Source organism: Seriola dumerili, unplaced genomic scaffold, assembly GCF_002260705.1.
Source record: "Seriola dumerili isolate Sdu_G_001 unplaced genomic scaffold, Sdu_1.0 BDQW01000044.1, whole genome shotgun sequence".
NCBI lineage: Eukaryota > Metazoa > Chordata > Actinopteri > Carangiformes > Carangidae > Seriola > Seriola dumerili.
In genome coordinates this window covers 5367410-5383999 of record NW_019174299.1, presented here as the reverse complement: position 1 = coordinate 5383999, position 16590 = coordinate 5367410, and the positions used below count along the sequence as shown (strand labels likewise).

The window sequence follows — 16590 nt, the reverse complement described above, 5'->3', positions numbered from 1 at the left end:
GATTTGAACGTTTTTATTCCTGTAAAACAGCCTGTGCACACTTCTGTCTACTTTGAAAGCTTTCATTTTGAACGTCCTCGGCTGACGTTTGGTGTGAATGACGGGAGGCTAGACTAACTAGTTTTAGTAATATAAGCAAAGATTTCTCTACTGTCTCTGATACAAGCATAGGAATACTTCCGGTTATACTTTCAAAATAAAACAATAAACGTGCTGCAGTTACGCGCTTTGGACAGAAGAGGACACTGTGTACCCAGGATTATAAGCAATTCTATTAAACGTCAAATGCAGAAACAACAGCACACTGGATTCACTAAATCTTCTAATCTAGAAAACAGTAATGGTTTATTCATTACTACACATTATACACCTAACACCAACTGCATTTTCATTAAACAACATACTGCAACAGAACTAGATTGCATAGTAAACTATAATAAAATAAAAACAAATGAATGCAAACATCAAATTAAAAACGCATGAAAACCAACAAAAAACCACAAACAACCAAAAAAGGACCTGCTTCTTCTCCATATCTCCCCAATCCCCCAGCATTCACCAGTATCCCATTTCCCTATTATGATGATGATGGTTATAATTATAATAACAACAACAACAACAACAACAACAATAATAATAATAATTATATAGTATAATAATATAATATTATATCATATATATACACATATATATTATTATTATTATTATTTTATCTAAATATCTAATTGTCCCTAAATACATAACATGCTATGTCACCCCAGCCTACAATCACATTGTGACCCATCCACTAGTTTTTTATTTGTTCATTTCTATTTATTGTTTACTTAATGCATAACACATTTATTGACAGACATAGCTAGAATCACATTTTCATTGGTAGTCCCTGGGTGGAGGCCAACAGTCATGCACAAGTTGTTATCGATACGGACATCGATACATTGAACATACATTGACAGAGGTGTAGTTACACCAGAGACTGTATAGAGGGTATTTCGTTACGAACTGTGGGCATTGGAGGCCGCGGTCACGTGGCTTTCGCCGTGCTGAAGAGAGGCAGTGACTCATCTTGCCGCGACGTGTCTTCTTTGAATGGTCCGAACCGGAAGATTCGCTGTGCGATGATGATGCGATAAATCAAGTGAGTTTCATGCTTTAATTTGGGGGCTTCATGAGATAATTTGATGCGGGGTTAAGTTGACTGTATTTTCTTGTGTCTTGGCGTCACTTCCCGTAAGTGTCCACTTGAAACATCACGTGTCTATTTCATTTTCTCACGGTGTAACAGTTAGCCAGTGAAACTAACTTGCATAGAGACGATGGTGGGTTAGCCAGTAAAAGCTAACTGGAGTAGCTAACAAATAGTTCTCCGTCTTTCCTTTCTGGTCGTCTGCGCTTGTTTACAAGTGTTAACTGCAATAGTGGAGCAGCGGCTCTGGTGATTATTTTCTGTCTGTCTTGTGTGCGTCTTGTTAACAACGGTAAGTTAGCCTGCTAGCTGAGAGACAGACTCTACATAGTTGTTTGTTTACGAGCAGAAGTGAGGGGAGGAGATGGGGGGGATGCCTGAAAAATTATTATGAATTTTAAACATTGAAAAGATTCCTACGCAACCGCTGATAACTGTAGCTTTGCGAGGTAAATAAATAAACCTGAGATGACTCATGATGCTTGTTGACATCAAGTTGATTGTCTACGAATAGTCCAAGAAACAAATGATACTCAGTCACTGGTTGTGAGTCACTGGGTTAACAATAATCAGATTTGTTGTTCTGCCAAGAATCTGAAGTTGTCGTGCAAGAATCTTTCAATAAATGATCCACCACTAAAATGTACTTGAAGTAGGCTGAGTTTTAAGTTAACATCAAATTCTGCATCATATGCTAACTTCCAAACACCTGGCAAACAAATAATTTAATTTAATATTAATTTATTTACACAGAGAATACATCATTTTCAGTGTAGACCAGATTGTAGTCTCTGTCCCTGTCATGGAGTTGGCAGCTTTACAGGAACATCTTCAAGAGAAAAACATTAGTTCAAATGTAATATTGCAGAGTCAGTGATCAAATTTCGTCAAATTATTTTTGTCACTTGATTTACAGAGCACATTTAAAAACAACAAACGTTGACCAAAGGAATTTATATAGAGATTACTTTATAGGATTATGTGATTGGTGATTACAATCAAATAAAAACAGACATAAATCAGAGGATATAAATACATTAATAAAAGTATAGAATATCCGGATAAAATCATGAAAACAAATGCACTGCACAGAGAACAAATAAATACACACACTTAAAAGATGGAGTGTGGTCAGTTATAACTTCATTATGTTATTTACAAGGCTAACGATAGGAGAGGGGTTTTAAAGGGGTTTTACTGATGTCAGTGGAGGGGGAAGAGCTAATGTAATATTGCAGATGACTGATTGTGGGTCTGTATGTAGAAAGAGCATAACCACCTCTTAACCACAACTATCTAGATGATGTAGCAATAAACAAGGAAAATGCATTTTACTATAAAATAGCATCAGAATATAACAAATGGATCATGTGTACTTCTGGATCTTAAACCTGATGAAATGGCCTGTGGTTGGGTGTGGAAGTCATGAGACTGAGTGCAGAGCAGAGAGAGAAGTGAAGGATATTTATGCATTGCTGTGTTCGCTGCTCTTATCTCTTTCTAACTTTGGAAACTCTAACACACACACACACACAGCGAGGCACAGACCACTGTGAGCTTCACTGCAAACTCATCAAAGTAGCTGCAAACTTGTGCGCTGGAGAGGAGTTGTGTGTCTCGTCTTCATCTAGATTTGACGATGACAACGAATCATCACTCGATTGTTTTCATTTTCACTGAATAATATCATAGGCCTAATATTTCAGCTTAAAGTGGGTTTAATATAATATTGCATTTTTTAGCCCCATGCATATTCTCCCCTGAGAGCGGACAGTGATACTAAATGTAACCAACATTACTCACCAACTTTATCTCCCTTGTTGCAGGGGGGAGTTTCCTGTCTCACCGCAGGAATGCCGGGTGGAGAGTATGGGGAGCTTGGGGGCAGTCTCCCTGCCATCGCCTCCCTGAACGCTTCCTACTCTACTTCTCTGTCCCTCCCTTCCCCGTACGTGTTCGTACCACCTGCAGAGCGCAGGGTCATCTCTGACGTCCGGCGCACCTTCTGTCTCTTTGTGACGTTCGATCTGCTCTTCATCTCACTCCTCTGGATTATTGAGCTGAACGTGAGTGTTTGTTTTTTGTTTGGCCGCAGCAGCGGTGGTTAAGACTCAGTTTTGACTCTGATGTGGACTCTGCTCTGTTCTCCTGCAGATCTCCAGCACAATCTGGGACAGTTTAGAAAATGAGGTTGTCCGTTATAAGTTCAAGTCTTCCTTCTTTGACATCTTTGTAAGTGGCTCAATCCAAATCTCTTGTGTACATTTCATTTGATTTTATTGTCATACAGCCTGATTTATAGTATCTGAATGAGCTGTTGAGTTTGGTCACATGTCTGCATTTATTGACACAAGAGCAGAAAATGTTAACAAAGCCAATATGTCTGCAGCATGTGATATCATTAAATGCCCGAGCTCCTGTTTCTTCTGTTTCTTCCTGCTTGTCTCAGCTCCTTGCTGTGTTTCGTTTCCTGTGTCTACAAGTGGGTTATGCTGCTTTTCGGTTAAAGCATTGGTGGGTTATTGCGGTAAGTGACCACACACACACACACACACACACACACACTCTCTCTGATGAAATATTGTAAAATCTCATATTTTCAGTGCTGGATATGCATCATGACAGAAATTCAAACCTTCCTTCCTCCACAGATTACCACTTTAGTGACCAGTGTCTTCCTTGTTGTCAAGGTTATCGTATCTAATGTGAGTGTGACACTTGAACAGTTGTGTGTGTGTGTGTGTGTTTGTGTGTGTGTGTTTGTAGTGCAAGCAGATGCTGTTAAAACCACTTCAGCTTTTTCACTTCTGCTTTATGCCAGTAATGTACTATCCGATGATGAGAGTTTTATTGGTTTTACTGTTTTATGCGCCACAGAGAATCAAACAGATATTGTCATCTGGATTTCCCTCCATTTAGTATCAAGTCGTTTCATTTATAATAACTCGGTGAACTTTTTATATTCAACAACAGCAAAGTAAACCAACATAAAGTGCAACTCTCACATCTGTTGTGGATGTTTTGATACTCCTTTTTAATGCTGTGCAGCCTCAGGATGACATATGTTCTGTCTCTACACAGCTCCTATCCCAGAATGCCTTTGGCTATGTTTTGCCCATCACCTCTTTTGTGGTGGCCTGGCTGGAGACCTGGTTTCTTGACTTTAAGGTGCTCACGCAGGAAGCAGATGACGAAAGAGGTGAGAGACAGACGCCGGACTGAAGTCTGAAGTCGACTTGTTAGAAACCAGTTTCTCCTTATTTGACAGTTTTCCCTCTTTGACCTTAGCTTACCTAGCAGTGGTGAACGCAGCCTGTGAACGTGCCCCTATGATCTATCCCCGCGCCGTTTCAGACGGACAGTTCTACTCTCCACCTGAATCTGTCGCAGGTGATTATAGATGAATAAATGTTAAGTCAGCCTCTTAAGTCAGAGTCTGATTTAGCAGCTTTATTCTCCCCAGTGTGTTTGTACATTTCTCAAGCTGAGTTACAAGCTGAGTTTTGGCCCTGAACTTGTATCTGCAGGCTCTGAAGAGGATCTGGATGAGGAGGGTCTCGGGCGCAGAGCTGTCACTGCTCAGGTACCTGAATCAGTTTCTAAAGTCCTTATACTCATCTGGTATACCTTCTTACATCTTCACCTGATGACTGTGACTCTATCGTCTTTTCTCCCCCTCTAGGAGAAGGAGTACGTTAGACAGGGTCGTGAGGCCATGTCCGTGGTGGAACAGATCCTAGCCCAGGAGGACAACTGGAAATTTGAAAAAAACAATGTGAGTGTATGACTTTGCTTTATTATATTTGGTTTATCCAAAAGAAACATGTCTCCTCTCGCTCTCTGGTTGGGATGCAGGTTCAAGGACATTTCACTGGCTTGACTTGAGCCCATTTACCCCTGGTATTAACATATGATCTGTATCTGGATAAAGACATCTGATCTACGGGTCTTTGCATTTATAACTGGCTGAGATCCGAACACAATGTGAGCCTGACCACCTCCAAATGTGGTCTGGCTGATCCAATCATACTCTGATCCCAGCTTGCCCTGAATGCATTTACACCATGGGCACCTCAGCTGCCATTTTCAATCTCACACACAAGTTCATATCTGTACATCTGTCTACACTGGATGTGAACCCAACCTGAAGCATTTTCGAAGGCTTCAAGGCTTCAGTTTCTCCAGCCTGTGTGTATAACTACAGTAAATATGTGGCTGCTTAAATGCGCGTGAGACACTGATGAAGTGTTGGACTCCGGAATATTTAAAGTCACCAAAATATTTTTTTGTGTTTTGCTACACTGTTGGAAGAATAATAGCAGTTTAATGAATCTGGAGACGGCACTGATTGGACTGACTAATTGGCCAAGTTCATTTTTCAACTGTAAAATGTCCAGCTTAGTATTTATCTTCGTTACAGTTCTGTGAAAAAAAAAATTATATTAGTTGTTTATGTTGAAAATATAGTTCTCAGATTATTATTTTATTTAACTCTCAAATATCTTTATCAGTATTCACCACTGGTAGTTGAGGCTGATGAGACCTAATCAGGGAGCGACTGTGGGCGTCTACATCATCGTTTCCGAAGGTCACCTTTTTTTGTCGGTCCAGACGACAACCCAACCCCAGAGCTTTCGATCTAAAACAGGGTCAGCAGCGTTTCCATAAGTCTGTTTTAGGCGCTTGCAAACTCCACTGTACGCCAGTTTTAAAACTAAAACCTAGTAGTGTGGACGTAGCCACGTATCACATATTTACTACAGCACAACTTTTTCCAACTCATGGCTCACTTTAAAATCTCAGAAATGTTGGAGGCCCACATCTGACCCCATAAGAGTACGGAGGCCAAATAATGCCTTCTCAGAGCACTTTTTATTTTAATGATAACGATCAAACATTCAGGACTGAACCGAAAGCAGGGGAAACATGTAGGCTGGCGACAACATAAACATTCCTATCATTGGTTTGTCGCAGTGATGGGCCTTAATGAGAAATTAAAACCACTGAAACGAGTTTTTAAACATTTTTAATGTTTTTAAAGATCACTTTGTTTTGAAACATTTTTAAAAAATTATTTCTAAATATTTATATAATTACATTTACTCACCAAAATTGTACTGTTTTTTTTTTTTAAATGATTTGTCGGCCCACTTGCAATACATTTGTGACCTGCAGGTTGGGAACCACTGTACTAACGTGTTAATAAAATGGTTTGGTCACAGTTCTTTGCTGATAAGAAAAGCAGAGAAGGAGGGATTCATGAATTTATCTGATTAATGCTGAACTCAGTCAAACCAGATATGTTAGCAACCTGCAACCATTGGAAACACCTATCGAAACCTAACTCTAGCCACACCACATTGTTCACTCCAGTTTATCTTGTAGCACATTGATTTTATGTTGTATGAAATGTGCTATATAAATAAACTTGACTTGGCCCAAGAGATCATTCAGTATTTTGAGGAAGTGAGTTGTTTTTATCCTTGAAGTGAAAGCAAAAGCATGATGATACTAACAGTATTTTGTCTCATGTCAGGACATGGGAGACTCTGTCTACACCCTGGAGATTCCCTTCCATGGAAAGACTTTCATTCTCAAGGTACAGCCGCCCTCTGTGTATTCGTTGTGAAACCAAACCATCACAACACACCAGTAGTGACCCAAAGGAATCTTGTTTAGACTCATAATACTGTACTGTATTTACCATATAGAGACACATGTAGGATTTAATATGTTCTGTCTCACTGACATTTTATGTATACATCTGATTTTGCCTTGTACTCTGTCACATTAAAGAGCAGATCAGGTCAGTGCAGCTTTTAATCCTTTATAAGACTCCACCATAACTTAATTAAGTTCACTTTACAGATGATGCGCTGTATATGAACCTCTAGAGGGTAAAATAACCGAGACTAATGGGTGTTAAATCAGTCATTAAAGACACATCTGGTGCTGTCACACCAGCTTCAGAGAAACTGGAGTCATGTTACAAAGGGCTTCCTTTTAACATGTGTAATCTCTCATAGAGGAATTCAGAGGAAGCTGCTGTGAACAGGACGCTCCGTAACTGAAGGCTGTTTTAATTTGATGCTGTAACTTGATGAGTTATTGCTGTAAATGATAAACAACTAAGTCACAGCCAGAGCAACCTCAGGTTTTTTTTTTTTTTAGCCATAGACACAAGTCTGCTGTGTTAAAATGTGTTGATATGTTATTGATCAGTCTGACTGACAGACTTACCTTTCTGATTGTAGAATCTGTTAAGTCTTGGTTTTGTTCCTTCTATAACAATAAGTGAAGCAGCTGCTGTGCTTCTGCTGTACTAAACTATTTTTAATGCTAATTAAAAAAACATTGTTTTTCTCTTCTAATCAGATATCTGGTTACAGTAGCACAGAATATTAATTTTCTTGTAAGCAAACAATCACATTTACACTCAGTTTTTCTTATCAGTGCATGGTGTGTATCTCAAGGGATTTCTCTCCTGTAAGACAATAAGACAATTGCACAGACATGTCTTGAAATATTTAAAATATTTATTTTCTGCACCCTGTTGGTGCATTGTTATGTTTCTTGGCAAAGTACCACAAACTTTGGTCAACAAAAAAACATGAAACCAACAGCAGAGATGTGTATCGTATCACCTGTACGGACATGGACATGCACATGCGTGATACAAACAAAATTGGGCCCAACGTGTTAAAACTTGACTCCATACTGCTACCACTGGTGGAAAAACTCCACAGGGGGTCTTTTAATTTTATTGTTTGAAAGGGTTGAGAATGGGAGTGAACTCTGATTTCACCTTTTTAAACTTTCTGTTGGTGGATATAATTAAATGCAATTTGTCTTATGTTCTGTTTCTACATAAATCTCCAGTCACACTCATTATACTAAGAGTGATGTAATGAAGATGTGGTTTGAGCAAGTAAATCGCAGTATTATACAAGTCAAGGCTGTTGGTTTGTCTCGGAACAGAGGACTCCTTCATAAGATGCGGAGGAAAACATAACATGAGGCAGTTTTCCATCAGGACAATGATCGTAAACACACATGAGAACTGGTTTTGAAATGGCTATCAGAGGCTAAAATTAGTTTTGTGAAATCCATGGCGCTGACCTCAGCCTCTGGAGATCATGTGAACAACAAAGAAAAGACTGTGCCAGAAAACCAGGGCCAGAAAATAGGCTGCAACCAAGTACTAGGATTGATGTTCACATATATTTTTCCCCATGTTTTTAACATTACTTTCTTTCTTTTTTTTAGTCTGACCACTATTCTGAAATGATGCTAGATGAGATGATGTGTGTTATTGTTTCTATTCAGGCCTTTATGCAGTGTCAGGCTGAGCTCGTGTATCAGGAGGTAATTCTGCAACCAGAGAAGATGGTCCAGTGGAACAAAACCATTTCTGCCTGCCAGGTGACGACGTGGACATGTTTTGTTTTTTTTTTTATTCATCTTTCTGTCCTTTTGAACATTTTTTCATTGCTGTGCCAAAGTCTAACAGTGCCTCCTGCCTTCTCTTCAGATCCTCCAGAGGGTTGACGACAACACTCTCATATCATATGACGTCTCTGCTGGAGCAGCAGGGGGAGTTGTGTCTGCGAGGTAGATCAGCAGGCTTCAATATGTGGCTTTTTTCCTATCTGACATCTTTTCTTCCTATCTTCTGTCTCCTGCGTCCATTGATTGTCCGATTGATTTTTCTTCCTTCAGGGACTTTGTTAATGTCCGACGGGTGGAGCGCAAACGAGACTGCTACCTGTCTGCTGGCATGGCAACTGAACATGACGCCAAACCCTCGAGTGGTCGCTATGTCAGGTCAGAACACGCCTGTAGTCGGGCTCCTTGTCACTGATCCAGTAAATTAGAAGATTATATCGATTTAATAAAAGTTCAGTTGTGTTAGTTTAATTTCTTTAACTTCTCTGTCTTCTCTTCTGCTTCTGTTGCCGGCCTCAGGGGAGAGAATGGTCCAGGAGGATTTGTGGTCCTCAAGTCCTGCAGTAACCCGTCCGTCTGCACTTTCATCTGGATCCTCAACACAGACTTGAAGGTGAAAACAAACACGCTGCAATTACTCTAGCGTTTCTTTGATGTCTGAGACAAGAAGGGAAAGTCTGTCCCTTTTAAGATTAGTAAAACAGGGTTCCCTCATTCTCCGGGACATTTACTGTGATGATGTAGTTCATATGACGGACAGGAATCACGTCTTACACCAATATGTTCCTATCTGTGGAAGTCTGATTTTAAAATAAGTACAGTCTATACATGGCTAAGTCTCTTACATGCTTAATTGTGAAATTATCACAAATTGATCGCAACAACTTTGTTAATAAAATTTATCATTATCATCATCATTAATAATTTATAACCTGACTCACTTTTTCTTATAAATTATATTAACCATTGCTGCCTGAACACCAATAACAAAAATAATAGCCGATAATTTCCCCTACTGACAAATCTAGACTGAACTTTACAGCTAAATGTACGACTCAAAGTTGAATTAACTGCTGCTGGGTCTAAGTTGATCAGACTTTAGCTCCTTTCCTAGCAACAGGAAGTGAGATTTTTATTGTGGTTATTCACACCCACTGTGAGCTACTTCTACAGAAGTTAAACATTTCATGTCATATTATAGTCTGTTTTACCTGGGTTTAAAGTGACACTAACAAAGATGCTAGCAAAGTAAACTGTCGTTAACGAGTATTTAGCCAGTGTTGGACTAACATACAGTTGGGCTACCATTCATTGTATTGACCCCATTTTCCCATTTATTATTATACAGCTCTCAGCAATGAGGCAACACACATTAGAAACCTTTGCTCTGCCAGAGTTGAATCACAAACCATAAACCTTTAACTACAGGTAAAACAAGCTAGCAAGCAGCTGAAGCAAACATGCTAATCCATTATTCAACAGTTTCAAACAAGTTGGGAAGAATACATTCATCAATAAACCTAATAAAAACTACCACAGTTAGCAACCAACTGTAACTTGCATATATTTAAAGAATAAAGCAACTTAAATTTTTGGCCACTTCAGTTGTAAACCATCCAGCCTGCAGCATGTGATGTGTTCACAGCATTGCCAAACAAAACAGATAGCAGCCTATTCAAAAGTTCTGTTGTCCATAAACTAGCCAACCATTTGAACAGCAACATGACCCTGAAAATAACTTTGCCCGAAAATAAGAGACTGTTGAAATAATTTTCCAGAACATGCAATATTTTCCGGGACATTTTACTTTTTCTCTCATTTTCCATATGTTTTTCATGACTGGAAACTGGTCAAATGTTTTCCAGGATGTTTGGGAACCCTGTACAATCTGTCTGTATTTAGAAAATTGTTGTCACAGCTGCAAATAGTGACGGGAAGCAGAAAAATAGAATGAGGATAGAAGAAATATGGGGTTTTAAACATGATTGGTCTGTAATTATACTAGACTCTATTAACAGAAATATGTAAATAACAAGCCTGAGCATATGAATTACAGGAAATGATGAGACAAAGAAAAAATGAAAAAATAAATTTATAATATAATATGAGAGGAGAAAACAACCAACACTTACTCTTTTGGTTCATCAGGGTCGTCTGCCCCGCTACCTCATCCACCAGAGTCTGGCCGCCACCATGTTTGAATTCATGTCCCATTTACGCCAACGTATCGCTGACCTGCGGCCCTCTCACCGCTCCCACCACCACCTCACTTAAAACAGGAGAGACATCAAACTGTGCCACAGCTGGTTTGGAGGTATCACTACTGTTTTTTTTTTTTTTTTTTTTTTTTTTTTTTTTTTTTTTTTTTTTTTATAAGTATATTAAACCCCAAAAAAAGGGGCGTAGCTGTACCCTTGTGATGCAGCTAAGCTGAAGGGATGTACTACAGTAACAGAAAAGACTGCACTTCTGAGCATGGGAGATGTGAGACATGTGATCGCACATTTCAGGCACATGAGAAGAGGAGTAATGTGCTTGTCAAAGACAATGTTCCTCCTTATTCTTAGACTTCATCAATGTTATTTTTTATTTTAAGTGTGATCACAAACATACTTTTGAGGTGGACCTGTAATTATTTCGCCATGTCTCTCACCGTGCAATGAGACCTGCTTTCTGAAGGCATTTCATGGCAGGGTGGACTTTACTCAAACATGAAGACTCAGATGAAGATGGATTGATCCTCAGTGTGTGGGCATCTATTTTACTTTTTACAAAAGAACAGACGCAACAGCGTGACTGAGCCTTATCTTACTGCACACGTTGTTAGCCATTGATTTGCTGCTTTTTTTTTTTTGTCTGTTTTCACTGAAATGGCTTAATTATGTTTCTCTGGTGCACCTGCCCTAAAACAAACTCACAATTCACAGCCATATCCTCAAGAAACATGTCATTTGAATGGGTAAAAGCTGTTTTCCACGAACTTTATTTTCCCTAACTACACTGTGATAGAAGGGGAAAGAAGTCACTCGCTGTTAAAGTGCCACTAGAGGGAGACACCACTGATCCACCCAGCGAAAGGCTCTCAGTTTGACCTCATCTCCTGTATCAGGGTGCAAAAATCTTATCAGCTAACATTATTAGTTATCTGCTATTACAGAAGGTTTTTTAACACTGCGTCTGTTTTGCTCTTTGAAATCAGGCAGGAGGTCAAACCAAGTATCAAATCAGGTTAGTGTTAGTTTGTGTTGCAGAGGCATTAGCAAGCTCAGTTAAAAAAGAAAAAACCAAGATGATGGAACTGCTCATAAATTAGGATGCTGGATGCTGTGCACTTACTAATGTTGTCGTTTGTGCCATTAACCTCAAGTGGCCTTGTGGTAAAAAAAAAACAAAAAAAACAAAAAAAAAGTTACTACTGTACTGATATGACATTAGTACTGGGCTCCCCTCAGGCTTGAGATGCGGTGCTGAATGAGGGTTTTCTGTCATTTCTTACATATGAAGCATTATATTATGTGTTTAATCTTTTAATGATATCACCTCCAGCTTATTAAGTTTTCTGCACCTCAGTGTTATGACGAACCTCAGAAAAATGTCTGAAATCCTGTTCAAATTATGTGGAGTCGAACCAAAGAGAGCAAATTATTCTGCTTTTTAATCTTGAGAAATACGGCATGAAGACACTCAGTCAATATTTCTATGGAGCATATTTATGGCTGTAACTGATGCTGTGAATGACCACATCACACTCAAAACATGGCTACTACGGCTTCGAGGCATTTTAATTTGTCATTTGTGGAACTCTGAAAGGATTCCTCTTCATGAAGTCCAGAATATGTGCTTATTGAGAACTGGCTGGGTGCTTTGTCAACAGAATCTTTTTCTTTTCTTTTTTTATTAGCTACTTACTGTACAGAAGGAATGTCAAATGAAAGTAATCAATGATATCAACAATTTGGTGCCTTTATCACAGTAACATTACATGTCGGCCTTTTCTTTTGCTTTGCATTTATTTTACTCTGTCAAGTCAATGCTTCATACCTTTCACCAAAGGTATACTGTATACACATGAACCCTGCTTAGACAACTTGAGTTAGTGTTTTCCTTTATTATAGTTTTTGAATGTATTTGTCTATAGATTCATCAAACATGTTAATTTAAAATCATCACAACTGACCAACAGTTTTTACTGAGTCTTAACTAGTGTCTTATGTCTAATAAAATATATGATACAACCTGTTCATTACTGGAAGCCTCTTGCTGTATTTATTTTGTACTGTAGATGCTGGTAACATCAGATCAGTAATCGAATTAATGATACAGATTTTGTGACAAGGTAACACTGAGTCACAGTAGCTTCTAGCCGCATACTTTTCAGCATCAGATCCCAGGGGTGTTTGTCATAAACAATGGTACCTTGTGACTTGAGCTCATGTCACGTGTGTGACTTACCGTTGCAAAACTGAACTCTCTAGAATTAGGCTGGCTTCTGGAGGTCGAGTCACCCTCCACGCCTCAGACTTCAGCATTCAGACTTCATGAAACATGAACATTAAAACAACATGAAGCCATTCGAACTAGTCAGAAATTCAAAGCAATCCATGAAGAAAAAAAGATTCTTATTTGACCACTTTTACACAGATTTACAGCTAAATAATTTCAATTACCACATACTATGAAATTAAACAATCTTTAAATCAATACAGCCACGGTGGATTGGATAAAGTGTGTAATTCAAGCCACTGTTGAAGAAGAGATGTGTTGTCCTCGGGGCAAAACACAATGCTAAGGACGAGAGATGGAGCAGCTCACATGATTGTGCTGTGACTGTCTTCTGAGGCTATGGGTGTGTGAATATGTCTGTTTTAGAATCGATCAGAGAGTGAGCGTCTCACTGCTCTCATTGTCCTTCATGTAAGGCTGATGAGAAGCACCAGTCCTTGGGGCTGCCATATGCCTGAGCCTCTCTACCCAGACAGGGTAATGATCTGGAGGACAAACCTCTACTGGACGAGGAGCCGCGGTGGGGTCCTGGAAAATGGGAAGCTGAAGATTAGGTAGAGTTTGGGGGGATCAGTGACCTTTGTAACTTTTTTTTGACATTTTGTTCTTTCTGTTCATTTTTCCCAGAAGTTAGTGGACCACATGCATGTTGTGACAGCTACCTTTTCTTACTTTGCCAAATCTTTTTTTTTTTTTGTTGTTTTTTTTTTTAAATATAGGCTGTGAATAAGGTCCCCTTTGTAAGAAATCTCTTCAGAGCAGCATTTCTTCAGATCACCTTCAGGGACAGCGGCATTGTGGAGCTAAAGCAAGCCAGCTGAGTGCATATATATCAGGCCAGACTCACCACTGGCATCTCCTTCACTGTTGCTTGAAGAACCAAGACCCGAGTGAAACACCACTTCCCTCTGGATTACCTGACATTGTGAACACCTGCTGCACGGTGACTCTTTTCTTAATAGATGGGTTCAGCCTTTAAGAAGTTCTGCATGCAGTTCTGCTGCTGCTGCTGCGCCGGTGACGAAGATGATGAGGATGAGAAGCAGCCATTAGTACCGTAAGAGACACCGCATTTCAGTATTATTATTATTAGTGTCAAGGCAATGTGCTTCCTCGTGCGCGTGTTGCATTTGATTCATTATATATGAATAGTCATTGTATGAATGAGTGTGTTTCTGGGTGCATGTGTGTGTTGGCTGACTACACAGTCAAGATCCATTGGAGTATTTTAACCGTGAAGTCCAGAAGCGTCGTGACGAGGAGACCAACCTGTGGAGTGAACCAGGAGACCCCAGCCACTCAGAGAGAGCTGATGACCGGACCCTTTACACCCTGCTGCAGGCCAGGAACAAGACCCGCATGGGATCCACGGTATGTGAGGGGGAGTTTCCCAGATGCTTCATTCAATCATATTAATCTGAGGCTAAAAAAAGAAACCAATAACAACCTACACAGCGGTGGAAAAGAGTCATCATAAGCTTTGTGAAATTATTGTGATCAGTTATTCAAAGCAGCTGTGACTCAGCAGGACAGTGCTCAAATGATTCAATTACAAGAGGGTAGATGAGAAATGATGCAAAGCTGAAGGAACATGGTTCTTAAAACCTTTGTCCTTTCCTTGTTGAGGGTTATCGCCGTCTGAGTGTGGACATTGAGGCCATGAGAGACACCCGCCGAGAAGTCAGAGACAAATGGAAGACGGTTCTGGAGAACCTAGGTAAGGCTGGACAGATGAGGGGGGGATAGAGAGTACCAGATGAGACAGAGAGTACCAGAAAGGGTTTGCCTTCTTTCCTAGGTTTCATGGCGGAGGCAGACTCGCTGCTGACAGTGTCTGCCGGTGCCTCACATGACCGCATGCGTAACGCCCCAGCAGCACGTGCCCTTCTTCACACGCTCCACTCTGAGACCTCCATCTTCAGCAGCAGAGAACCGCCTCCAGAGAGATATCTGTTCATCCTGGTGAGAGCAGAGACCTGCAGAGAACTTTGAACCTTTAGGTATCGCTGTGAGAGTGTCCCTGCTGTGACTTGGAGCTTGGGGTGTAAAAGAAAGAAAGAAAGAAAAAAAAAAAAAAACACCCTTGGGTGGTTGTGAGACATATTCACTCATGCTAGACATGCTAACATGACCCAATATGTCGTGGTTTGTCCATCCCTGTGCTCCAGGCCACAGCGAGGGGTACTTTCCTCAAACCCCTATGAAGTAGATAAGCAGTGATAAACTATTTGAGAGGCTGCCCCCTTCAAGACCAAATATGTCATAAAAACTTGACAAGGTTGTCCCACTGCAAATCTGATTTCTAAATAAGTCATTCATGTGCCTGAATGTTGGGGTCACAGCAGTATCTTTGTCTTAACTATGAGGTAAGGGCCATGAACTCAGGATGAACCTATGGTGGATCCTCTTTAGAGGAGGCACAGATCCAGCCTACTGAACAGCAGTGGAAGAAGTACTCAGAATTTTCACTTCAGTAAAAGTATCAGTATACAAACTATATAAATACTATATAATTCCTACAATTAAAATCCTACTCAAGTAAAAGTACAAGAATTTTACCAGCAAAATGTACTATAAATTATCGAAGGTCATACTGTACTGGTTCTGCTGTAACATGTATATTTATATATTATATATTTTATTATAAAATTTTTGAGTTGACGCTGCAGTTTATACTTTATTTTATGGTTGTTTTGTATAATGTTTCCCAAACCGGGGGTTGGGCCCCTCCTGAGGGTCACAGGATGGGTAATGGGGTACTAAAGAAGAAAACACAAAGTTCTGCTACACAAATCTGTACTCATCTTTTGAGATTTTCACACAAGCTAAAAGTACACGACCACACTCCTTTTAGAACTGGATATGGCTTTTTGCCTGACTAAATTTAGGGTGGGTATGTAGAACGGAAGGTTTGCTACATCATGAAGGCACGGCCGTTCTTTCCTAACATGTTTAAAAGATAGTAAACATTCCTCACAGTCACAGGTTTCTTCTCCCTCTTCACAGGATCGCCTCCTGTATCTTGATATAGCTGAAGATTTTTTAGCAAAGGCAAAGCGTTTCTATCCGCCGAGGGATGATTCTGACGAGGAGATGCCCTCAGGCCTCAACTTCAGCCTGCCGCTGCTGCTGGCCAGGGTGGAGGCCATGAATGGGGGAGGCGACGAAGAAGAAGAGGACGAGAGCGAAAGAGAAGATGGAAACTTGAGTGACAGGTCTTAAGATCTTCTGGCTGTAATAATAACAGACACAAGGCAGGGGGCAGTAGTCATCAACCCTTTAGACCTGGATGTGAATTGCGTAGCTCCTCTCTTCAAGTGTCTGTTGCCTCGTACAGTGTCGCTGCGGCTTCTTGGAAGTTTTAGGCTGAAGAATTTCTCCTTTCTCCCCCAAACTGCACAGCTTGAGTCTTAGTCTGTGTTCTCTGGTCAAAATCTAAAAGGGTTTAGCAGATT

At 40.1% G+C, this 16590-nt stretch overlaps 2 protein-coding genes across 4 annotated transcripts; both read left to right on the top strand.

Moving 5' to 3' along the window:
• Nucleotides 1-1066: 1066 nt before the first annotated feature.
• Nucleotides 1067-12871, top strand: stard3 (StAR related lipid transfer domain containing 3). 3 transcript variants are annotated; one of them, XM_022739742.1, is made up of 15 exons: nt 1067-1138; nt 3013-3252; nt 3341-3418; nt 3636-3713; nt 3838-3891; nt 4268-4385; nt 4475-4576; nt 4714-4769; nt 4869-4961; nt 6723-6785; nt 8513-8608; nt 8718-8797; nt 8906-9010; nt 9152-9245; nt 10781-12871. In XM_022739742.1, exons 2-15 carry the CDS (start codon nt 3040-3042, stop codon nt 10904-10906), a joined length of 1356 nt encoding a protein of 451 aa, XP_022595463.1. In that variant the 5' UTR covers nt 1067-1138; nt 3013-3039; the 3' UTR covers nt 10907-12871. The 3 variants fall into 3 exon arrangements, with proteins under 3 accessions (XP_022595463.1, XP_022595465.1, XP_022595464.1); XM_022739743.1 differs by lacking the exon at nt 1067-1138 and adding an exon at nt 1373-1478; XM_022739744.1 differs by lacking the exon at nt 3838-3891.
• Nucleotides 12872-14097: 1226 nt separating this feature from the next.
• LOC111217730 (melanoregulin-like) lies at nt 14098-16588 on the top strand. Its single transcript, XM_022739715.1, has 5 exons — nt 14098-14192; nt 14344-14506; nt 14762-14852; nt 14934-15097; nt 16142-16588. Exons 1-5 carry the CDS (start codon nt 14098-14100, stop codon nt 16355-16357), a joined length of 729 nt encoding a protein of 242 aa, XP_022595436.1. The 3' UTR covers nt 16358-16588.
• The last annotated feature ends 2 nt before the right edge of the window (nt 16589-16590 follow it).